Genomic DNA, 26,322 nt, shown 5'->3' on the forward strand with positions numbered 1-26,322 from the left:
GTTGAAATACCTCTTTACCTTTATATTTTATCTTTACAATAGTTCGTGATTTCTGTTTTTTCCTTAATACATATGCTAGCCACCTACCTGGTTTATTAGCATTACAAAATGTATTATGCTTAGCTTATTGTAAGTTAGTTGCCACCTGGTCAGCCATCAACATATTAAACTACCCTCGTAACATATTTATAGTTTCTTTTACTTTCTTATCTCCTGGATTGGAGAAAAGTAATTGTTCTTTTTTAAAAAAAATTTCCTCTTCTAAATCCATTCGTTTCTTCTGCTGTCTAATTCTATATCTATTATTCATATTTATTAAGACTCCCCTCATGTATGCTTTGCTTGCATCCCAGACCATTTCCATAGGTGTACCCCTATGCATATTCATAATAAAAAATTCCTTCATTTGTCTTTTACATTCTTTAACATTATCTTCATATCTAAACAAATTTTCATTTGACCTCCAAGATCTCCTAACACCCTTTTCCGGATCAAATTCGATCCATATGGTCAGACAAAATTCTCGAGCATATCTTCGTTTTCTTCACCCTGAAAAGAAAATTATTAGTAATTAATATAAAATCAATCCTAGAAAAAGATTGATGTCTATCGGAGAAAAAAGTAAAATCCTTTTCTTCAGGATTCCGTTCTCGCCAAATGTTTCTCAACTCCAAATCTTCCATCATATCAAAAAAAGCTTTGGGCAAATTTGCTTGACTTAAAATTTTTTGTGATAAACCATTTTTGTCTTTACAAGTATCCAATACTCCATTCCAATCTCCCATTAATATAGATGACTTATAATCCCACTGTGTTATTTTATTGTGCAATAATTTTAAAAAAATTTCTTGTTGTTGATTAGGCATGTATAATCCAATTAGAAGTATTTTCTTCCCTTCCATTAAAAACTCAATTGCAATATATCTTCCTTGAGGATCTGCCTCTATTAATTTAGCTATTCGTTCCTTCTTTAAATATATAACTATACCATTCTTCTTTTCTGGAGCCGATGCAACAAAATGAGGACCAAGTCTTGAATTTATCAAATATTTCTGATCAGATGTTCTAATATGTGTTCCCTGCAGGCAAATTACATCATTTTTAAATTGTCTCAAATAATGAAATATCTTCCTTCTTTTCTGTGGTGAATTTAAACCATTAACATTCCAGGTTAAAAATTTAGTTGCCATCCTTGGCTCCTTGAAGCTTTTGGAGCATCACCTGGAGATCTTCCCCAATCTTCCTTTTTGGCCTTGCTCCCCCCACAGCTTCTGTTTTAGTAAAATCTTAGGTTGTCACTTGCGATTGCTGCCTCTTTGTTTCTTGTTCTTTACGTTTAGTAGCTGCTTGAGTCATTCTTTGCTCCTTTGCTTCTTCAGTTTTTCCCTGGGTTTCTGATATTTGAAATGTATCCGGAAGTTGCAGCAAACTTTCATCAACAGCTATGTTCACAGCTTGAGCTTGTGCCTGCATTCCTTCTCCCTCCTTCTTCCTCCTGGCTTCTGGAGATGGTGGATTTCCAGCCTTTAATACATTAACATAAAAATCTCTTGCCTTCCAAACTGTATTGAGACGATACCTTTGGCCCATATATATTAATGATATTCCAGCTAGAACATCCCATCTAAACTGCATCTGTCAGTTTCTCAGTTCATTCACCAAAAAGGCATACTCCTTCCTACCTCTTAACATTTTGGTTGGAATTCCTTTCAGCACTAATACCTCTTGGCCTGTTATTTGAATCTTGTTCTTGTACGATGCTTGTAGCACTTCATTTCTAATCCTCCTGGTTGTAAAATAAATCACAACATCTCTTGGCAAATTTTTCTGTCTGGCAACCCAGGAGTTAACACGATAAATTTTGTCAATTTGAAATGCAAGATCTGCTGATTGTTTTTCCAAAATCTGTGCAAAGGCTTCTGCAAAGATCTCTCTCCAATTCTTTTGTTTATTTTCTTTCAGGCCTCTCACTCTCAGTGCAAATTCCATTGATCTATATTGTAGCAAAATCATTTCTTCATCAGCCCTGTCCACCTTAATCTGAACTTCCTCCGTTTTATTTTCTAAATTCAAATTAGATTGAGTAATTTCTACCACCCTTTCATCCAGCTAGACCATATTTGTTGCCAGACCTTGAAATGCTAACACAATGTCATCTCTAATGTCTTTATTTCTTGCCTCAACCAGATTTTTGACTTCTGATATCTCGTCTGTAATTTCCTTAAATTTCTCCTCAATAACTGATGTTTGCAGCTCTAGCGCTTCCCTCAGAGATTCCTTCATAAATTCTTGCAAGGAATCTTGTAAGGCTTCCAAATTCACTGTTTTTGGATCAGCTATATGGGCTGGGGAACCTCCAGCACTTTTAGAAAGACCAGGTTTTATTTGTTTAGATGCCATCTTTTATATTTATACTTTGCAATAATAGAGTCAGTGAAAACAGTTTCTTAATTCTTTTCCTAGACACAGTTCTATAATCTTTTCCTTTCAATGTTCTTTAGCCTTTTCTCACTATTAATTCTCTTCGATTAAACGTAAAATCCAGCAGCCTTAAGAAAGCTACTCGCCAGCAACATTAATAAGAACTTCCTTAACTTTCACTTTCATGCCCTGTTAGAGCACAGTCGCCATTTCCTCTAGCCATTTCCAGCCTCCTTAATTCATTTCAACAAAAAACAATGTATCAAAGGAGTTAGGATTTGTTCCTTGCAGCTCCTGGTGCTCCTGTTTTTGCTCCATCTGGTTTAGAATCCGATTAAAGTTCAATATTGATCCCAGAGGTGGTCGCGGTGCTTTGCTCTGCTTGTGCAGAGAAGCCTCTGGATCTGGAGCTTCTTCAGGGTTCTAGGGAGCTCACCTTTCGAACCCCACGAATTACTCCTGGGGCTTTTTAGAGAGCTCTACCTCCGTCCGATTGTCACCTCTCCCTCTTCTCCTGAGGGAGAGGTTTCTGAGCCGCTAGACAGCTGATCTGCGCTGTCCTAGCAGCTCTATGCGATCATGGGGCTGGCGGTCTAAAAAGACTCTCTTCAGCACTCAAACGGTGCCACCGGAAGTCTTTTTTTCTTTATCTTATGGTGCAAAAGAAAAGGTTCATGTGGAAAGAACAATAGTACAGACACCAATATATGGGAGTGGTGGAATGTGATACAATTTAAATTAAATTGCATCTTTAAGTTAAAGCAAAAGTAATCATTGATAATATATGTAGGGCTTGCCTTAATATCACATTTGAAAACTCATGTGCTGATTCAAAATTTTCAGAATCGGCTAGAAAAGACTTTATACTTTTTGGTACCTGAAGATACCTTCAGGCTTTTATCCTTTCTGTGAATTTTGGAGAATGTGCTATGATTTGAATGACATTCTCTAGTCTTTTCCTTCTTTTGTCTTGTGTTTAATGTGATAATGATCAAAGGAAATGCCAGAGGAAGAGAGAGTGTTTCTCACTTTTTTGCCTCCTTTGGCCTTTCTTGTCCTCGGTTGCTGCCTCTGTTTACCATCACTCTATTAATGACTGTGGGCTTTTGTCAAGGAAATCCATGTTTCAACAGCTTTCAATAGAAAAAAAAATGGGGCACTTCAGTATAACTCATAATGTACCTTTAAAAAAATATAGTATCGCACACAGTCAAAAATAAAAGGTATATGTATAGACTGTTACAGAAATTTTATTTATTTATTTTATTTATTTATTTGTCATAACATTATATACTGTATAAGCATAAGCATGAAATAACTATATGATATATAAACATATATATATATAGGTCTTTGGTTGTTCGGGTTTTCTCCCGTGTAAAATTGGAAGTGTCTTGGCGACGTTTCGACGAAGTCTCTTTCGTCATCTTCAGGCTTCAGCTTCGTGCTTCTGGGAGCAATTGCTCCCAGAAGCTGAAGCCTGAAGATGACGAATGAGATGAAACGTCGCCAAGACACTTCCAATTTTACACGGAGAAACCGAACAACCAAAGACCTATATACAAACACCGTGAAAACCTCAGAAAAATATATATATATATATATATATATATATATATATATATATATATATATATATATATATATATATATATATATATATATATATAGGTCTTTGGTTGTTGGGTTTTCTCCCATGTAAAATTGGAAGTGTCTTGGCGGCGTTTCGTGAAGTCTCATTCGTCATCTTCAGGCTTCAACCGTGCTTCTGGGAGCAATGTGTGATCGCAGCTGTTTCTTCCTTTGCTTCTTCCCAATGCTGCGATCACACATTGCTCCCAGAAGCTGAAGCCTGAAGATGACGAATGAGACTTCGTCGAAACGTCGCCAAGACACTTCCAATTTTACACGGGAGAAAACCCGAACAACCAAAGACCTATATACAAACACCCGTGAAAACCTCAGAAAACAAATATATATATATAATCATAAGTATGTAATAACTACATGAAATTGGATACAATCAAAGGGAACATTAGGACAGGAACAGTAGGCCCGTTGGTGCTCTTATGCACGCTCCTTGATACACGTGGATTAGTTAAATAGAATATAGTTCCTCTATCCCAACCATGTCAAACACACGGCCTGTGGGCTGAATCCAGCCTGTGATAGGCCCCTAGTTGTTTCATGTGGCCTTTCCAGAGACACTGAGGCACTGGCCCATGCCGCCCCAGCCCTGGCTCAACCCGGCCCCACCCATCCAATCAGCCACAATGACCAGGCCATGTCTCCCCATGCCAAGGGCAAGCAAAATCCCAATACAACCTGCAGTGGGATCAATTTTGATACCCCTGCTCTATCCCTTTCCATTTAGAAGACCATCTTTGCTTTGTCTACATTTGGATGGCTATGTATAGCTATATGGAGCCCACTTAAATAATCTTTCACAACAGTGATTTTCTAGACATTTCAGAATGTTTGTTTTACCTTTTTCTTGTTTCAAATTCCAGTTCCTCACTTTTTTTTATCTGTACAGATTATGTTGCTTACGGATCCTGAGATTGAGAGCAGCTTGCTGATCAGTTCTGATGAAGGAGCCACCTATCAAAAATACAGGTTGAACTTCTACATCCATAGCATGCTCTTTCACCCTAAGCAGGAGGACTGGATTTTGGCGTACAGTCAGGATCAGAAGGTTAGTATTTCTTTTATGCTCTGCTAGGACCAAATCTATTATTGGACAGAATAAAGTGTCAGTTAACAGCAGATTTCAAGGATATACCTGACATTAACCTTCTCTAACTGCTCCCTAAAATAAACAAATACTCAATTTATATATTGAAGGGTACATTAGATTTGTAAGTCTGAAAAGTAGAAGGTGGACAGGAAAAAGATTTAAATCTGATTTAATTTCTTTAACTTCTACATCTAATTAAATTAATGCAGTTAGTATCCATTCATGTATTTAATTATTTTCCTCTTGTGTCACATTCAAATTGGAATAGGCATAAAGCTTTTGAAATCAAGACAACTCATCATTCCAAAGACTCTTACCTGGTCAATTCCTCATTAATTTAAGAAGCCCTAGAGTAAACATGGAAGTTGGTTTATGCTTTGCTCAATATGTCTTTGCAGGATAGGTGCTAAACCATTTTCTATAATGTATATCATGTTAAATGCCTATCTTTTAACACAGAAATAGGCAACCTGCAGCACTGGAATGGCAAGCAATACTCCTGTATTGCCCCCTACTCCCCTTTTTTTGTGGGGGGGGGATACATGTCTCTTTAATCATGATTTGAGAGCAGGGTTTCTTATGATTTTAGGAAGGGAAACACACCCAATTATATTTTCAAGCACTTTGCAGGGAAAGAAACCTCCATAAACTATGATTATTTATGAAACAAAAACACCAGAATTCTTCCCAGAAAAAATGACACAAGCAAGAAAATCCTGATTTCAGCCACTTTGCATCATCACTCTACCTTTTCATTCCAGAACGTGTTAAATGCCATCCTTAGGTGGCCATAGATTATCCATCCCTGCACTGAATTGCTTTGTAAGTGAGATACCTGCACTGGGTTGTCTATGGAGGATAGATACAACAGATGGATGGGAGAATGTCAAATGACTGGCGATTAGGCCAGTGAACAGGCTAATAGGCAGGTGAATTAGAATGATAAGAAATCAGTAATGAAAATTAGTAAGCAGCACTGATATTTATTTTACTCCAGGTGCTGGATATATAGATGCTATTTCCTTTAGCCACATGTTGGTTAGGGAACAGTTTTGCACCTGGCTTCTATTTCTGACAAAATGGGAAATAATTCACATGCTTTTGTAAGTAATATAGGCATTTAGTTACCCATGTCTTCAGATCATTTAATAAAATCTTGTAAGCTGATGTATCATAATATTTGATTCAACATATTTGAAGAATGTAGAACTGACAAAGATCATCAGTATCATCCAAAATATTTGAATATTCAGAGGTACAAATCTTGGCAGTTAACTGAATTAGTTTACTCTAGAACACAGGTGTCAACTTGCCACATCATGTTGCTGTCAGGTGACATTTCATGATGTTTTTTCTCTAGCAGAACTGGGGTGGGCATGACCTGTATATGATGCTTCCAGCTCAAAGGCCGCCAGTTTTACACCCCTTCTCTAGAATCAAGTTAATTCTATTAGAATTTTGAAACACCACATTCTTAAAATATCCCTTAAAAACTATTTTAGCTTTCTGTCATATAGCAGGGCAAAATATCCTGAGCACGAACAAGTTGGTTTTACTTTTAAAAAAAATACATATACATCTTTTAGCAGGCACTTTTCAAATTGGCTGTCTCCAAGTATCAAATTTATTTCTGTCCCTTTCTCCCCAAACAAGGTTTATGAACAATTTTGCTAGGACAAAAATGAAAGAAATACTCAGTTTCTTCTCATATGTTTTCAGCAAAATGGCTCATATATTTTATAAATATGGCAGAGTTCAAAGGATGAAAAGAAATATTAAATGAAGGGGAGGGGTCAAAATTGCCAAAGGAAAAATAAAAATGTCAAAGTAAACATATTATTTTTTTTAACTTTTCCTTTTATATTTCTTTTTTTTGAAAGAAACATATATTTCTGTATATGTCAGTTACAAAAATCAGTCTTGTATTTTACAAGATTGTGGAATGAGGGCTTCCCTGAGATCCATATGGCTGCCATCTGAATACATTCTGTAAGACCTTGAAAACCTCTCCAGGTTTGGGTTGAGATTCTCCTATTTGTAATGTTTTACAGTATATCTTTAGATGGTAATTAGCTGGATTACCATCTTGTAATTAACTGTTAATTACCTTATAATTATTTTGCAGTTATTTTGCAATTTGTTCAGGTTTGATTATTGTATGTCCTTGTTTTTATGTTGTTCTTTACTTGGTGAGCGGTCCAGTCTGTTGGGTTGAATAGCATCAAAACTGAAAACATGGAAATGAAAATCCACCATTAATGTCTCTGAGAAACACAACTGGGAATTTATCCATTAGTTTTCATAAAGCCATGTTTCATAGATATTCCATGGAAGTGTTTTTCAATTATTCTATCAAATACTTTCAGTCTGCCCAAATTCTGTCGATAATAACCATAGAATTGGCCCCTTGCTACTTCCATTTATGTTTGTATGGGGAAAAAAGTCAGTTTCTCTGCTTCATAACCTTGTACAATTTGCCATGTTATAGCAGTGGCAGTGATAAGTACATATGTTCTTAATTTATAAAATGATTAGACAAATTCAAAAGAACATTATTAGATCTCAGCTGATAATGAACTGCTAGGTCCAAAGTTAACGTCTGACTATTACTGAGAAATAAGCAAGAGATGGCTATGAACCTGCCAAAGTACCATCTGAAGTCACTGAGTTTGCTTGGTCTATTTCACCTAAGTTTAAGGGGGGGGAAATAGTACCCTTGAATTGTACCTAAATTTCATTATAGGAAGATAAAGAGGAAGAAGTATAAATTACTGTATAGCCAGATTAAAAATAAATGGTATAGCCAAATGGTCACCATTTGCTGACCAATTGAAGGCAATCTGGTATATTTTTCAAAAGATTTTTATATGAAGAAATAGGTCAGGATGGACAAATGAAATATATGATTTTAAAAACACAAATAATGTCACATGTGAACTTTTAGGCTTTCTTTCAATTCTTGTTAAGGAAAACAGCACAGTACAAATTTTTGTGATGAATTTTCTTTGTAGCTTAATATATCTGAGGTTGACTACGTGATAATTATATCTTCAAATGATCATTTCAGAAAGAACTAGATTATGACTAGCCTGCAAAGAACTCAATTGTTTTATACATGAAATATATTGTTGGGTTTTTTTAATGGCCATCTTCTACATTTTAGAAAGGACAAACATGGGAAAGAAAGAAAGCTTTACATTTGTTTTGATCTTGAAGAAAGAACAACTCACTCTGGATTTTATCTCACTAATATATGTCCTGCTCTTGATCTACTCTGATGGAATGAAGGGTGGGGGGAATTTAACAGAAGGTAAAAATGCTATTTATCAGCTAAAAGTCAGGTATAGTTATTAGAAATTAAAAATTGGGAAGATGTTTTGTTCCATTTGAAAGATCAGATCAGACTTTCAGGTTATTTGTGCTCCTTAATCCTCAACTGTATCAAATCAAATTGTAGTTACAATCAAAGATGTAACTACAGTCAAGTATTTGTACAAGTACCATTTTAAAAAAAATTCTCAGTAATCAAATGTCTGATCTAGATTTTGGTTTCATTACATTTGGATTACTGCAATGTGCTCTGAGGGGGCTAACTAAAAGCTTAAAAAGCTTGTGCTGACCAACTGGCGCCTATTTCACTCTTATATTTAATAAATCACTAGAGATGTGCTATGTTCCTTCTTGCTTCAAATGCTCTACTATCATCCCAGTGCTGAAGAAACCCTTCATCAAGGAACTGAATGACTTCAGATCGGTTGCTCTAACATCTGTAGTTATGAAAACCTTTGAAAGGTTAGTGCTGGCTCACCTGACAACCATCACGGATCTGCTGCTAGACCCCTTGCAATTTGCCTACCGAGCAAATAAATTAGCAGATGATGCTATTATTATGGCTCGCACTATATCATACAACATTTTGCATCTTCAAAGACATATTTGGATTTGGATTTTTACCATCAGATTACATCTGCCTATTATACCATCTTGTGTCAGCTTTAAGCCAGCCACCATCTGAAGATATTCTGGAAGATGGGTATCCACTTGGACTTGGCATTACATCCTGCCACCCCAGACATTACATTACTACCTCGCATCGTCTTCTTTCTCCTGTTTATGCTCTTAATTTATTTATGCGATATTCTGCTTTAGAACTCTTGCGCCTGCGAGGTGCCCCCGCCTCGCAGGAATGGCCCGCCGCATTATCAAGGGCCGGCCTCAATGACGGGTCTTGGGACCCACAGAGGTGGCATGCGAAAAAAAAGAGCCTTTGGGGGTTTTTAGATAGGGCTTTTTTAAGGGGTGGGAGGGTTAGGGCGGGCGTTGGGGGTAGCCCGTTGGGTGGGGGGCCAGTCCTCGCGCGTGCTCGTGACGGTTCTTTAATGGGTTCGGAGGCTAGGGGGGGAGATTGCGTTCCTGTTGGTGAGGGTGGTCTGATTTGCACGGTAAGTGGGAGGGGCAGATATGGTGGAAGGGGGGGACCATATCGTTCTGAGGGGGCGCGCGTTCGATGTTTGCAGCCGATCGCGCGCCCCGATCCCTCGTCCTTTTCCCGTTCCCCAGATGGTCAAAACCCTCAGAGCCTGGGCCTTCGGCTCATGTTATGCAACGCACAGTCCGTAGTTAATAAGGCCCCCCTAACGACCTTATTCAGGGGGGCGCCGCGGACCTTATAGGCGTTACGGAAACCTGGCTGGGCACGGAAGGGGGCGTGCCCCTTGTTGAGATGTGCCCGCCGGGTTTCCGTGCATTCCATCAGCCGAGGGCTCAGGGTAGGGGTGGGGGGGTGGCGGTTGTGATTAGAGAGAGCCTAGAGCCGAGGGAGACCACTGTACCTCAGATTGCCGGGTGCGAATCCCTCTTTGTGAGATGGGGTCATAGGTGTCAGATGGGTTTGCTGATCACGTACCTGGCTCCTTGCTGCGTGACAGCTGCCCTGCCCGAGCTCCTGGAGGTGCTGGCTGGGGTGGCAGTTGAGACCCCCAGACTTTTAGTCATGGGGGACTTTAACTTGCCATCTTCCGGCTCGTCATCGACGGCAGCTCGGGAGTTCACGGCCTCCATGACGGCCTTGGACCTGACCCAAGTAGTTGATGGCCCTACTCACATTGGGGGTGGCACCCTGGATCTGATTTTTGTCTCTGGTCAGTGGTTGAGAGATCTGGACTTGAAGGAGATAGTCATTGAACCTTTGTCATGGTCAGATCACTCTCTTCTTCGCCTGGACTTTCTGACCGCCATTCACCACCGCAGGGAGACGGAGCCGATACGTTGGTTCCGTCCCAGGCGCCTGATGGACCCGGAGGGGTTCCGGACGGAGCTTGGGCCATTTCCTGAGGGTCTGGCTCGCGGCTCGGCTGAGGAACTTGTTGCGGCCTGGGAACGGGCCGCGGCGGGGGCCTTGGACCGTGTCGTGCCTTTGCGGCCTCTGACCCGGCGCAGGTCCCAACCGGCTCCTTGGTTCTCCGAGGAGCTGAGAGGGATGAAACGCCGGAGAAGACGCCTAGAGAGTTCCTGGAGGTCTAGCCGTTCGGAAGCTGATCGGACACTAGTGAAGTCCTATACTAGGGCTTACCTAGTGGCATTGAGGGAAGCGAGGCGTAGCTACGCCTCCTCCCTCATTGCATCGGCAGATAACCGCCCAGCCGCCCTGTTTCGGGTGACTCGCTCCCTCCTACACCAGGGGGAGCGGGATGACCCGTTGCAGGGACGTGCTGAGGAGTTTAACGGTTATCTATATGATAAAATCGTTCAGCTTCGGGATGGTCTGGACCAAAATTGCGGTGACGCGGGTGAGATGGCTGAGGTGGTCTTGGTGACATTTTATGGGATGAGTTTGACCCTGTGGCTCCGAGGACATGGACAGGTTGTTGGGTAGGTTGAATGCCACCACGTGTTTACTGGACCCGTGCCCTCCTGGTTGGTGCTGGCCACTCAGGAGGTGACACGAGGCTGGCTCCAGGCAATTACGGCGCTTCCTTGGTGGAGGGAGTCTTCCGGCCGCCTTGAAAGAGGCGGTGGTGAGACCCTCCTCAAGAAGCCTTCCTGACCCGCTGTTTTAGGTAATTATCGTCCGGTCTCAAACCTTCGCTTGGCGAAGGTTGTAGAAATATGGTGGCATATCAGTTTCCCTACACCTGGATGAAACTGTCTATCTAGACCCGTTCCAGTCCGGCTTCGGCCGGTTACAGCACTGAGACGGCTTTGGTCGCGTTGGTGGATGATCTCTGGAGGGCCAGGGATAGGGGATGTTCCTCTGCCCTGGTCCTATTAGACCTCTCAGTGGCTTTCGATACCATCGACCATGGTATCCTGCTGCGCCGGTTGGGGGGATTGGGAGTGGGGGGCACCGTTTATGGGTGGTTCTCCTCCTATCTCTCCGGTCGGGCGCAGACGGTGTTGACAGGGGCAGAGGTCGGCTCCGAGGCGCCTCACTTGTGGGGTGCCGCAGGGGTCGATCCTCTCGCCCCTTCTGTTCAACATCTATATGAAGCCGCTGGGTGAGATCATCAGTGGCTTCGGTGTGAGGTACCAGCTGTACACTGATGACACCCAGCTGTACTTTTCCACACCGGGCCACCCCAACGAAGCTATCGAAGTGTTGTCCCGGTGCTTGGAGGCCGTACGGGTCGGGATGGGGAGAAACAGGCTCAAGCTCAATCCCTCCAAGACAGAGTGGCTGTGGATGCCGGCATCCCGGTACAGTCAGCTGAGTCCTCAGCTGACTGTTGGGGGCGAGTCATTGGCCCCGATGGAAGGGGTGCGCAACTTGTGCGTTCTCCTTGATGAACGGCTGTCTTTTGAAGACCACTTGACGGCCGTCTCCAGGAGAGCTTTTTACCAGGTCCGCCTGGTGCGCTAGTTGCGCCCCTTTCTAGACCGGGATGCCCTATGCACGGTCACTCACGCCCTCGTGACGTCTCGCCTGGATTACTGCAATGCTCTCTACATGGGGCTCCCCTTGAAGGGCATCCGGAGGCTGCAGTTGGTTCAGAATGCGGCTGCGCGGGTTATAGAGGGAGCCCCTCGTGGCTCCCGTATGACACTAATCCTGCGCAGACTGCACTGGCTACCTGTGGCCTTCCAGGTGCGCTTCAAGGTTTTGGTAACCACCTTCAAAGCGCTCCATGGCATAGGGCCGGGTTATCTTCGGGACCGCCTGCTGCTACCGAATACCTCTCACCGACCCGTGCGCTCTCACAGAGAGGGACTCCTCACGGTGCCGTCAGCCAGGCAGTGTCGTCTGGCAACGCCCAGGGGAAGGGCCTTCTCTGTGGGGGCTCCCACCCTCTGGAACGAACTCCCCCCAGGACTCCGTCAACTTCCTGACCTCTGAACCTTCCGTCGCGAGCTCAAGACACATTTATTCATCTGTGCAGGACTGGCCTAGATTTTAAATTTATAGGGGTTTTAAATTGGTTTTAATATTTATATTTATATTTTAAAATTTGGCATTAGAATAAGTTTTTTAATAGTCATCTTAATTTGTATATAGATGTTTTATTTGCCTGTGAACCGCCCTGAGTCCTTCGGGAGATAGGGCGGTATACAAATATGAATAATAAATAAATAAAATAAATAAATAAATATGCAAGGATCCTCTTTGTAGACTTCAGGTCAGCATTCAATATCATCATTCCAGATATTCTTCTAACTAAACTAAATCAGTTAGCTGTACCTGACCACACTAACAGACAGAAAGCAGCAGGTAAAACTAGGCAAAATCACATCAGATACCTGTACAATTAGCATCCCCATCCCATCCCCGGCCTGTGTGTTCTCTCCACTTCTCTCTATATACCAATGACTGCATCTCAAAAGATCCCTCTGTTAAAGTACTGAAGTTTGCAAATGATATAACAATGATTGGTCTCATTCAAGACAATGATGAAGCTGCATACAGATGGGAGGTTGAACAACTAGCCTTGTGGTGCGACTGGAACAATCTTGAACTAAACACACTCAAAACCGTAGAAATGGTGATAGATTTTAGGAGAAACCCTCCTATACTACCACCTCTTACAATGCTAGACCACACAGTGTCAACAGTAGAGACCTTTAAGTTTCTAGGTTCTATCATATCTCAAGACTTCAAATGGACACCTAACATCAAAAACATCATCAAAAAAGCACAACAAAGAATGTTCTTTTTGTGCCTACTCAAAAAGCTCAAACTGCCCAAGGAACTGCTGATACAATTCTACAGAGGAATTATTGAGTCTGTCATTTATTCTATTCTATTCAAAATGAAAAACCAAAGGTGTATAGCTGGGGTGGTAAATGGGGTAAACTGTTATGACTATATTATGGCTAGCTTGAAGGATCCATACAAGCTTTATGCTTCCACATGTGGATTAGATAATTCTTAGGTGACAACAAAGAGATCCCAAAATATTGTCATTTGTTCATCCAGATTTTTGATGCCCAGTCCTAGACTAGCAACCAGCGAGTTCAACCTCATCTAAAAGTCTTCAAGTTGTATTATGAATATTTGTAGCATATATGAATAGTGTGGAAATTTCCCTCTGGAGCTAGTAGATATTAACTTGTTTTACTCTTAAAAAGAATATCAGTACATAAAGTTTGATTTTTCCTTTATCATGTGTGCCTGTGTGGATATTGGTAGATATATTTATCTGATAATTTTAATGATGCTGATATAATTTTATTGTTATAATTTTATTGTTATAAGTTTATTTCATATTTCATACCCTATTTTACAATTGTGCACTACCTTGATACTCTGGAAAGGGAAAATAAAACAATACTGTGTTTCCCCAAAAATAAGACCCTGGTTTTTTTTTTTGAACCCTGTAATAAGCGCTTGACCTTATTGCCATGCACTCAAATGCCCAATTGGGCTTATTATCAGGAGATGTCTTATTTTGGGGGAAACGGTATTAGATGAGAAAATACTTCTATTATATTTCACTTGGCTGTATAGTAGGATTGCTTGACTCACCCCTTCAATGTCACTGGACATGTTCCCTGTGGCCCTTGGAAACCTTAAAGAGTAGGGAGAAAAAACCAATGGCTGCTGCTAAACAGAATTGCCTTTCCTGGTATGTTGTCTGAGATAGAATTATTGTACTTATTTTCTTCAAATATCCTGATGTATAAATTAAAGATTTTGAAAAAAATATCCAAATAGCTAATATCTTTTCAATTTGTGGATATCAAGTACATGTCATTTCACAAAATACTTGTGTAAGAAAAGAGAATCATGTTAGAGAACATTGACTGGAAGTACCTTTGTCTAAACACATTAATGATGGTGTGATAGTTATTTGTTTTGTTTTGTTTGAAAAATTAAAATGGCATGACAGAAAAGAAAAACAAGTGGTTGGAATGTTAATTTCAATACATTTTAAGTAACCTTTTCTTTTGTTTAGAGAAATATTGAAAAGCTTGGTCACTATCAGTGGTCCCCATCAAGAATAAATAAATAAGACACCCGGTGAATCATATTAATAGCTTTTGTGCAACTTGACTGATTGCTTGGGTTTTTCTATCTTTGGCTTTCATTTTCTGCATTAGTTAATTTTTAACCTATTGAAGTATTGGAAGTACTAAGCTAACTGAACACAAAGGAAATGGCAATAATATTAGATGGCCTAACTAATATAACTAGTGCATGGGGTTTCCCTACCCAACTTGCTCAGACTGACAAAACTACTTGTATAAGCAATGAAACTTTTCAAACCAAAAAGAAAAAGAAGTCCAGTTTCCATGACTCAACTTATAGACAACTTTACCTAGATGACTGAGAATCTTGATCGACATAGATGACATAATCTTAAATCCTTAGTTAAATGAACTGGAATAAGCTTTCAAAAAGAAATAAGAATAATTGGTATTCTCTGCTTCCTTATGCATGGCTTTTATTATCCAAAAAGTATTTTTTTAAAAACATATCCTGACCAGATTGTTCCTTAGATGAAGCTCCGAAAGCAAGATGGATCATTATATTTACTGAAATGTTACACTGCATTATAGGTTTAGAAAGATTAAATGATCCCATTGATCAAATTCCACAGGTATTGGATTTCATGATAATAGAATACATAATACTTTTTATTCATTTGTTTATTTTTCACATTTTTCAGCTCATCTCCCTCAAAGGGGGATTGCTATTGCTACTAGGACTAGTAGCAGAATGAGCAGTGTGCATGTTGGAGAGGATTCATACAAGAATTAGTTGTTACATTTTGTGGAATTGTGAATGCCGATTGAGAGCAGAAATAAATCACAATGCCTAGCAGGCCAGTCAGCTGATGGCAGCTCATGGTGTGGCAGCAGTGAAGCCAGCAGTGCTGGTTGTTATACATTTATTAGCACACTACTGTGCATGAACCAAGAAAGTTGGAGCTAGTGCTACAATGGATATACTAATATTTAATTCAGTGTTTGACAGCTGAATATACTGTATATCATACTATATCGTTATTAATTAAAAACTCTAGAAAAGTTCTTTCTAGTTTTCATTTTCCCTTTCCCTTTTTTCTTCTTTCTTTCTTTTTAAATTTTTTTGTTCATGTTTATTTGGTTCTGACTATATATTTATAGTTGCTGTCTATAGTTCATTTAGTTTGTGGTATGTACTTACATCATTTCAAATGAAATTAAATTTAGCAGTTTTCTATGTTGTTCTCATTACATTGCATTATTTTTTTTAAAAATACTATCGTATTTTTAAAAAATCTTTCTCATTTAAAAAAAAACTTGCCTAAAAGAAGTTACCAAAAGCCTAGCATGAGAAATATAAAATTATAGTTTAGTACACTATATTCATTTTTTTTCAAATTGTAAGGAATTAGATCATCACACAATCTGAGATAGTTATTTCAGTTTCTTTTTGAAATATTGGCCTTGCTCCAAGCTGGGGAAGGAGATGATAATAACTAGAATACCTTCATGGCTGCATTATTCACCTGATGGAACGAAAGAACTGCCACAAAAGAGTTTGCTTGTGGAAATGCGTGAAAACTGAGAAAATTACCCTGCGGTTTGGCTGGTGAATGCTCCCAAGATACCTTGAATAAGTACATTAAATGTGCAACAAACTGTTACAGGAACTTTTGCCATCATTTTAAAGTGATTTTTAAGTGGCAAGCAAACCCACTTGCTTACCACTTAAAAATCAAAGATAATTTGTTTTAAACCAGTGATTTATTTAAAAGAAATTTGCACTTTCTACTGCTACACCTTCAAACTGATTACACACACACACACACACACACAGAGAGAGAGAGAGAGAGAGAGAGAGAGAGAGAGAGAGCGCAACAGGCAGACACAAACATCTTTGTACATTTTTCAAAAGACCATCAATTATGGTTTTTTAACTTACTTTTTTAATAAAACAGGACAAAAAATGAAAGGAATTAAACACAAACATACTCACTTGTACATAGGCACTTAAATGAAGGCTTAATTACCTGAAATCTACTGTTCTGGTCCAATTCAGGTTGGTGAATATATTTTTTTAAAACTTCATTTGACTAGAACTAAGAAACAGCTATTAATGGCTCACCTAAAATCATTTAGCCATCTACTCTGCCCAAAGAAGGACCATGTCTGCATATTTATCTGTGCTCAGTAATATAATTGTGAACTCTTTCACTTTGAGACTCCTTGTTCCTAATCTTATTTTTTTACATTTTTCAAAGAGCATCCAAGTGGTTCCCTCTAAATTTAAGATGAGGACCCACTTCAAAACCAAAGGGTAGGTCTCATATCATAAGAAATACACCAAATGTAATATTCTATACTTCTAAGTCAATTTAGAGTGCTACATTGGTACACAAAATCTCAACATAATAATTCTATACTTCCATGTGACATTTTTCACTTGTTCTCTTTCAAATTGTTCTCTCCTTCTGCTCCTTTTCATGATCTTTAAATTGATGACAACCAATGAATAATTCTCCTGCGTGGATCTTTGGAAATAAATGCAAGATACCATAAAAATCTCGTTCATTTCAGTATCTCAGCTCAAAGTAATATAATAGTGGAAATGTCATCAACCTTTGATTGATGGCATTCGTTGCTCAAACTATTTCATGCCCATAGTCTCTTTACCTCTAGAATAACAAACATGAAATTATAGAGGTATGTAATATTATGATACAAATGCAGTTTAGAATAACTAAGGATACAGATTATCTGTGCATAGATAAATAGTTGTCACACATTTCTCCATAATACTAGGGAAAAAGAAAATGGGAAAAAAATAGGTGATAGACAAGATCTTGAGGTGTTAATTCAATCTGTGTTCTGTGTAACATTTATTTCCTATATTTGAAGGAAATGAAAAGAAACTTGCCCATCAATAGTGAAATAGTTTTTGTTTCTAGTATACATATTCTGCAATTTAATCAAACAATGAAGAATTGCCAACTTGATCCTAGGAAAATAAAGGCAATTATTTATGGCTTACCTGATTTTATCTGTTATATTTTTAAAATATTTTTTAAGCAACACCTTGTCACTTCTATATAGCAGTGTAAACAACTGGAAGACAAATGGCTAATGTACCATTTTCAAAGGATTAAAATCATGGCTAGGTTATTTCCAGTCTACCAATTTTCTGTCTAGCCACAATAATATGATTCCCCAGCAAATGTTTGACAAAAACTCTATGTTGAAAGCTTTTTATTTATCTGATGTCTTAGTTAAGGTCAAATTTGTGAAGCTTGAGTGCTTAAATTTAACCTGACAAACAATTCTGTTTCATGGTCATTTCATTATTTGGTACTTTTGTTTCTTGTTTTTTATAAATACAGTTTGAGTACCATTTGAATAGAGCATTAACCCACAATCATATGTCAATCCAGCGAAGTATCCATTATTGTGCTGTGGTTGTCTAATGTGTACTGCGTCTTTCTGAAAACTGGAAGCATGAAGCCTAAAAGTAGGGAACAAAATCTTCTCATAGAATCTGGTTGGATGTGTTGGGTTTCTTGGATAATGCAAATATTCTAAGGAATTATCCAATTCAAATTAAATATTTGAATCATATTTCCAAAATGATGGAAGATATCAGATCAAATCCAGTGCCTCCAATTCATTTGGATATTTTGAAGACAATTGTTAATTCAGTGGACTTTCTGGCTTTGCAGTCTCAAATATTAGGACACATTTCTTTCCAGTGATATAGCGGGCTTTTTCTCACATCGATAATGCGTAATCAGTAAGTATTTTTCACTTCCAAAAACCCATCCTTCGAGTAGCTCATTCTGTTCTTTGCCCCTCATTGTTTGATATTTAGTCGCAGTTCTTTATCAGTCCTATTTTCATTACTTTAACTCTTTTTTATTCTCCCCACTGTCTCCCCCACTCCCCAAATTTAAAATAAAACAGTTCCTATATAAGTGAATATATGTTGTTCAGGAATGAACTGTGGAGATCTTGATGCTCTCTGAACTTGATTGTTTGCATGCAAATGTTTCATTGTCCAACTAGGTAACAACATAAATTCCAGGGATAAATTTGATTAATAAATAAATATATTCTTCTACCACTTTAAGTTCATTGTATTTCTACAGAGTCATTTTAGTGGTGATCAATAAGTTCCTTCTTTCTTTCTCCCTGCTTAATTGCAGCAGACCTGTTTGTTTTTCCCCAGCAAATGAAAAATCAGGACAATTGAAATCCCATTACAGGAGCTCACTGTCAACTTCACCCAACTATAAAGATAAACAGATTCTGTTATATAAGCGCTTTCAAACCGTCTGATAAAGCTGCTGAAAAATTTAAAGCCATTCTTTCTGGCCAAGTATTCTATCATTTGTATCTGACACAGATCAAGATCCAAATTTCCAGGTTTACGGAATTGTTGAACCTTTAAAGTCTTTTCATTGTGACAGTGCTGTCAATTATTTTTATTCCTGTTGCCCATAGTCTCTTGTATTCATCTTCTGAACATAAGGAAACTGAGATTTCTTCTGCATTAAGTTATATACTTAACATGGTTGACAGCACATTGTTAACTGGGTCACTCCCCACAGCAGAAACCACTCTTTAAACAAGAGTCTTTTTTGTCAATTCAGCAAAGACGTTCCTGGATGAATGGTAGCTAATGAATTTCACTATTCTGGGATTTACTCAGAGTTATCCCTACCTTTCTTCACTTTCATTTTCTAGCTGGTTATTTTTTTTTTCAGAAGTAAAGTATTGTACTGACATCACCAGCTGTCACAATTGAGAAATCAGCAGGATGTGACATCAGCCATAGTAGTTGTAGGATTCTGTTATCATGATTAAAGGAAACTGGATAATATTATAGGAAGAGCTTTATGATACAGGTATACTTGCTAAAGTAAAAAAGATAAAAATTGGAGAAAGATGTTGTTGGTTAAGGACTAAATCAAGACTGAAATTATTTAGCATTCTCCCCAGTTCTTCTCAGTTAATAACTTAAAATTCTTTTTCCTTTAAAGCAAATATATTATGGATGGGAGATGCAGTTCTACGAGTATAGGTAGTCCTCAACTTATGACCACAACTGAGCCCAAAACTTATCTTGCTAAGTGAGAAATTTGTTAAGTGAGTTTTGCACATTTTATGATTTTTCTTGCCACATTTGTTAAGCAAATCACTGCAATTCTTAAATTAATAATATGGTTGTTAACTGAATCTGGTTTTGTCAGTAACTCTGCTTGTCAGAAGGTCACAAAATTGAATCACAAGACTCTGGGACACTGCAACCGTCATAAATGTGAGATAGTTGTCAGTCATCTGAATGTAAATCACCTGACTATGGAGATGCTGCTATGGTCATAAGTGTGAAAAATGGTCATAAGTCCGGTTTAGCTCTGCCTGGTAAGGCCTGTTTTTAAGAACACAAAGCCTGCAATTACTGCAGGTTCGAGCCCGGCCCAAGGTTGACTCAGCCTTCCATCCTTTATAAGGTAGGTAAAATGAGGACCCAGATTGTTGGGGGGGCAATAAGTTGACTTTGTAAATATATACAAATAGAATGAGACTATTGCCCTATACATTGTAAGCCGCCCTGAGTCTTCGGAGAAGGGCGGGGTATAAATGTAAACAACAAAAAAAAAAATAAGTCACTTTTTTCAGTGCTGTTGTAACTTTGAACAGTCACTAAATGAACTATTGTAAGTCGAGGACTATCTGTATTTTGTTTTTCTTTGTATATTTCCTTCCCAACATTTTTCATCTTGCAGTTATATTCCAAAGAAAAATGCCATCAGGGAACAGCTACTATCAAATCACAAAACATGGATATTGAGGAAGCAGGAGAAACAGAATCAGGAAAAAACACATATCAACAAGCCCCTTTTCCAATAATAACCCTACTAGCATCTTCTATCACTTCGAATTCCAAAGGTTTCTAAAAGACATGAAAGTGAGACAGAAAAAAAAACCACAACCCACTCTGTTTTCAAGAAATAATTTTTTTGTAAATCTAGGGCACACTCTGATTCCAGGGTAAAATGGAAAAAGTTGCAGTTAGAAAAATTGTGTTCTACTGTTCCACTGTTAAATCTATATCAGATGTAACAAGTACATTTGTTTCAGTTTTTGACACATTCTAAACAAACCTATAACAACAATCAGTGCATTTTGTCATCTCATGTTAGAGCAAATCTTTTATGATTTGGGCAGAATTGTTGCTGCACACATTTTCACATTAGACAGCTAAAGTGAGAGGAGATAATTAAAAATAAATTTTATAGAACATATTTTTGGATTATCAAGAATGCTTCTTTAGATAATATTTTTGTAAACCTTCTTGACAGGTGTGAAAAAAGGAGACTGAGATTTAAAAACGATCTGGTAATCATTCACATCATAAAGCTTTAAGAGAATTAAAATAGGATGAATGTTTGGCAGAAGATTAAGACACTTTTTTAAAATTTTCTTCATAGTTGTACAGTTCAGTTGAATTTGGAAGAAGATGGCTACTTCTACAAGAATCCATAACCCCAAATAGATTCTACTGGTAAGTAAAAAAATAGTATTTCGCCTATCACAGGTCTTTTTCTAACAATGAACACTTTAATTAATTTATTGAATTTGAGTCTTTATAATAGGCTCCCAGATATCTTCCAATGTCTCTTTAGGCTGTTGTGTGTGTGTGTGTGTGTGTGTGTGTGTGTGTATGTATTATTTAGAAAAAAGTTACAGTCCTATAGCTGCATACATTTTCTAATTTTAATGAAGACTTATTAAATTTAGCATATTGTTTCTTTGACTAAAAAGGGATGAATGGGGAAAGATACCTAATAGTGTAAATTTTTCTACTTATTTTATCACCCCAGTAGGTTTATATATTTATTTAGCATATATTTAGCCAGTAGATTAAACTGAGAGATAGAGACTACTTTAGCTGGTCAATAAACTAAATAGCAAAATAAATATAGTATTTGAATCCTTTCTTAATGTGAAATGCTTCCACTGCACCACAGTAGTTATTCCTGATTGGTAGCTATAGGAGACTAATATTCAGTATGTGTCAGAATTATTCTGCTTTACAAAGACATTTTTCATGCCATCTTATATTTATTGAATTACAATATATTGGAAATATAGTGCTATTTCGCCGAAGGCATACCCTCCATTTTGCCAACAATGGAACTAATATTTCTTCTATGTTGGAACAAGTATAATGTATGCTGACATCAAAATGCTTTACCGCTGGTACCTAGCACCAGCTAAGCTGGCCAAAATGTACCCGAACCTAAGTCCAAAGTACTAGAAATGTAATCAACATCAAGGTACCTTCTTTCATGTCTGGTGGATGTGCCCCAAAGCAAAAAAGTACTGGGTCAAGATACAGGGATGGTTACAGGATATAACAAAATGCCAAATTGAGCTGAACCCAGAAACATTTCTCTTGGAAATGCTTAAGATAAAACTTGATAAAAAAACCAAGATATTTGACTCTGCACCTACTAACAGCAGAGAGGATTGCGTTTGTGCAATATTGGAAACACAGTAGCATACCACCAGAGAGTCTGATTATCCAAAAAGTATATGATTGCACAGAAATGAATAGGCTTACCATAGAATTACAAGAAAAAGAAGATTCAGAATATGATGCGATCTGGGAAAATTGGTACAGATGGACAAGCAATAGAAATAGAAAATAATATATATATAAGGCTATTACTGATTAGATGCGTATAATGTATATAGAAACTATATGGAAGGTAGATCCGAAATATACAATAATGTCACAGATCTGTTAAATATGCACTAATGTTATGAAAAAAGAATATCGTAATAAAAATAAAATAAAAATAAAATAAAATAAATGTATGCTGACATCTAAAACATACATTTCCCCCCAAAAAAGTAGTCAATCATATATATTGTCTAAAAATTCAATTTCATATCTCAAAATAATGTAAATGTTTATCCCACCTATAAGTGTAGGAAGTTCATAGCTTGTTTCGAAAAATCCTTTGTTCAGGAAGAAGGGCAGGAGTGGCCAAAATAGAATTTAAAAGGACAGGAGTTTAGTTCCATGCTGAAAAAAACTGGAACTAGCTTTTACTATTTAAGAACAATAAAGATATTTTTATTTAAAAAGTCTCAGGAACTTTTTAGAATACTCTGTATTCTAGAAAATCAAAGCTTTGGTTCCTGTATATGTAGCTATATCGTTTAATTTAGGAATATAATTTAGGTATACATGAATGTTTTAGGAAAGCACAGAGGCATTTATAAATATTGATTTAAAGAGGCCTTTGTTATTTTCTTTCTGAGATTTCCCTCCCTGAAATAATGTATTTTAAATAGTTATTTCCACATTATTTTCATCGTTTTTCTTTATAAGTCCCAAAGTTTTCTGTGCAGAAGAGAAACAGAGAAAAGGAGTAGCTTTTTGATGTCTCCTGAAAATTTAAAATAGCTGATTTAGATAACAATTTGACTGCCTTAGTTTTTTTACATTTGTAGAAATAGGAGCAAAGAAAACACAGGATTGGAAGAATGAATACAAACTTGGCAAAAGAGAAAGAATGTAAGATTTTCTTCTGATCACTTCTGGAACAGGATTCTCACAATTCTTTCAAAAAATATCTTTAAAAATATACCCTATCATGAAATATACAGTTTGGGAGAAAGATGTAATCACATATAGTTTAGATAGATAGACAAAACTATCCCCTTTAACAAGTTTCAAATGTAGTTCTATACTTTTATAGAAATTGCTACTTGCTGTATTTCTACTGTTCTTTCCTTCTGTGTTCCCAATTTTATAGCATTTTGATGTTTGTTTAGCACTCTTCACCATCTTGGGTTATAAAAATAGTTTCAATTAACAAAAAATTGAAAAAGAAAATAGATTTTGGAGCCTCTATGTTTTATTCCAGTGTGGATTCTTTATACAATTTTTCATATTGTTCCAAATTAATGTACAAACATTGAATGATATTCCATCTTTGTCCTTGTAGAGTGTCTTGATACTCTTCTACTTCAGAAGGAACTATTATTAAGTACTTGGTTAGGGTTCATGAGTATGTAGATTAAAGTGTCCTATCCATTATAATTTGAATTAGTGGCATTCCTATGTGAGAACACTTCTACTGATTTTTCATAATACTAGATGAAAATACTAGATAGAGTTCAGCAGGCAGAAAAGAAAAATGTCAGGAACAAATATATTTAAGATTTAGGCAATATGAAGCATGTTTGAACAATATGATCTTGATTATTTATTACAGATTCCACTTCACAGCAAGTACCTAAATGGCCATAAGCCATAATCAAAGACTATTAATTATATTATTTAACTGAATTTATTAAAGCTATCCTTGCCAGTAAAGTATGGGATCATATAAAACTCCATATTAAGTTAAAACAATTTAATTTTCTCTTAGGTAGGCTAAAAATCACTGATCCATTTAGTGATCCATTTAAATATCATTACAGAAGATCTAGTGTATGAGACTGTCTATATATATTCAATTTATTTTGCACTTATTTGTTTACAGTATGCTGGTTAGATTTGATTATGTTCTATCAAGTTGGTGTCAGCTCTTAAAGACATCACATAATGTTTTTCTTCATGATAATACATCCCTAACCTGATCTTTCAGATCTTTCAATAGATTACCCATTGCCAGGATAACCGAGTACATTTATCTTGCTACTGGTCATGTACTTCCTTTTTTCCCCCTTTCACCTTTCCAAACATCCGAGCCTTCTCTACAAAGCTAGGATCTCACATAACATGTCTGAAGTACAATAATTTGATCCAAGCCATGTGTGCCTCTAATGAGAACCCAGTGTGATGATCTATTGGTTTATTTACTTAGCTTTCCATGATATTCACAGAAATGTTCTCCAAATCAATGTTCAAAACTGTCAATACTCTTCCTATTCTGCTTTCCAACTTGAAGGATCTGGCTGGTCTGTGATAAGGTATTTGCAGGGTGTGTTTAACTTGAGAGTCTTTCAATCAACATTTGCATCTGTTTCACGATCCTGTATCTTAGCCTTTTCCAATATCATGCTCTAATTACTCATCTTCTTTCTGCAAATATCTTATCATATCATGTGAAAAAACAACTAAGACCTTATTTTATTTTCACCAGTACTTCTTGTTTTAATGTACAGTAGTGATTATAACTCAACTATAATTTCTAAAAATACATTAAGAAAAAAAGCAAAAAATGGAGACATATCTCTAGTGAAAATCTTAATCAGTCTCCTAGAAAAGCATTTTGTTCTTGGATGGCATAGTGGAGAACTGAATATAAAGATTTATATCATTTATAAAACCCAAGGCCTCATTTAAAATATTTAAAATATATGAGTATTCAAAAACATTTATCTTTTTTGATTTAGTTATTCAGCTGTTCTGATTTCTGATTTTTATATTTAGTTCTGACTCTCTACATATATGTAACATAGAAACAGGTACAGATACACACACATACATGGGGACAAATTCACCATCATTTTCAACATATTTCAGCCATCATGATTTTCTCCCCAATACATTCCATGCAAAAAATATTATTAAAATTAATTAATTTTATTAATTAATAAAATTAAAAGTCAAATATGAAAATTTTGAATGTTGATTTAAAATCAGCTTGAATGATGATTAAAATTATTATAACAATAAAACACAAAAAATATATTTCATGCTTGAGAATGCCAAAACCAAATGAATGCATTTGGAGCCTTGATCTGGAACTCTGAAAATGGCCCAAGTCGGTATGGGTCATATCCAATTCAATGAAGGGATATGTGACAAGATTTGGAAAGTGTAAAGAATGAATTTGTAGGTATTTTCTACTAAATTGGTTAATCATTAAACAAGCTACCTAACATAGAAAATATCATACATAAGCAATTAGGACAAATCACTACACAATAAAAAGCAAAGAACATTGTCTCCCAGGTCTTCCTACCCTGTTATCCAATGGTATTCTCATGGCATCCTGATTTGCAAACAGCATATTTGTTTGTTACTTAAATCAGTAGTTCCCTTTATTCAGTGGTGGGATTCAGCCAGTTCACACCACTTTGGGAGAACCGGTTGTTAACTTTCCGAACAGTTTGGCAAACTGGTTGTTGGAAGAAATAATTAGGGCAGAGAACCGGTTGTTAAATTACTTGAATCCCACCACTGCCTTTATTCCTCTCCCCAATGTGTTCTACTATGTTTTGTAAACTATGTTTTATATTGCCTTTGCTATGTTACCTCTTTTGCAGTCAACTAAAGTTTTTGATAAAGAAGTTGGAACCAAAGTTTTTTTCAAGCTATACATTAAAACAAAGAGGGAAGAGGTGAAGGCTCTGGTGGACTGGTTGCAATAAAAGTAACCAGGTTCTAAATGTTAATAAAAGGATATCATTGTAGTTTTTAGAAAGAGCTGGCATAGTCATACTCCATTCAGTATCAAGATACAGCTGTATAGGTGGTCAACAGTATTAAGTACCTGGGGGTGCAGATAACTAACAATCTGAATTGGTCTCTCCACACATCATCCTTAGTGAAGCGTGCAAACCAATGTCTGCAGTTCCTGCACTGGATGAGGAGAGCACATCTTTCTCCTTCTGTTCTGGCCACTTTTTACAGAGGTACAATTGAGACCATTTTAATAAACTGCATCAATGTATGGTTTGGTGGCAGCAGTGCCTCAGATAGAAAGTCCATACAGAGAGTGGTAAGGACAGCCAAGAAG

General features: G+C 37.3%; 1 protein-coding gene across 1 annotated transcript in view; it reads left to right on the forward strand.

Moving 5' to 3' along the window:
- Positions 1-26,322, forward strand: part of SORCS1 (sortilin related VPS10 domain containing receptor 1) — a 508,480-nt gene that overhangs the window by 329,699 nt on the left and 152,459 nt on the right. The window contains exons 4-5 of the mRNA XM_058189114.1: positions 4,958-5,116; positions 21,046-21,119. Of these exons, the coding sequence (XP_058045097.1) occupies positions 4,958-5,116; positions 21,046-21,119 (233 nt within the window). The remainder of the gene's footprint in view (positions 1-4,957; positions 5,117-21,045; positions 21,120-26,322) is intronic.

Source organism: Ahaetulla prasina, chromosome 6 (assembly GCF_028640845.1).
Source record: "Ahaetulla prasina isolate Xishuangbanna chromosome 6, ASM2864084v1, whole genome shotgun sequence".
NCBI lineage: Eukaryota > Metazoa > Chordata > Lepidosauria > Squamata > Colubridae > Ahaetulla > Ahaetulla prasina.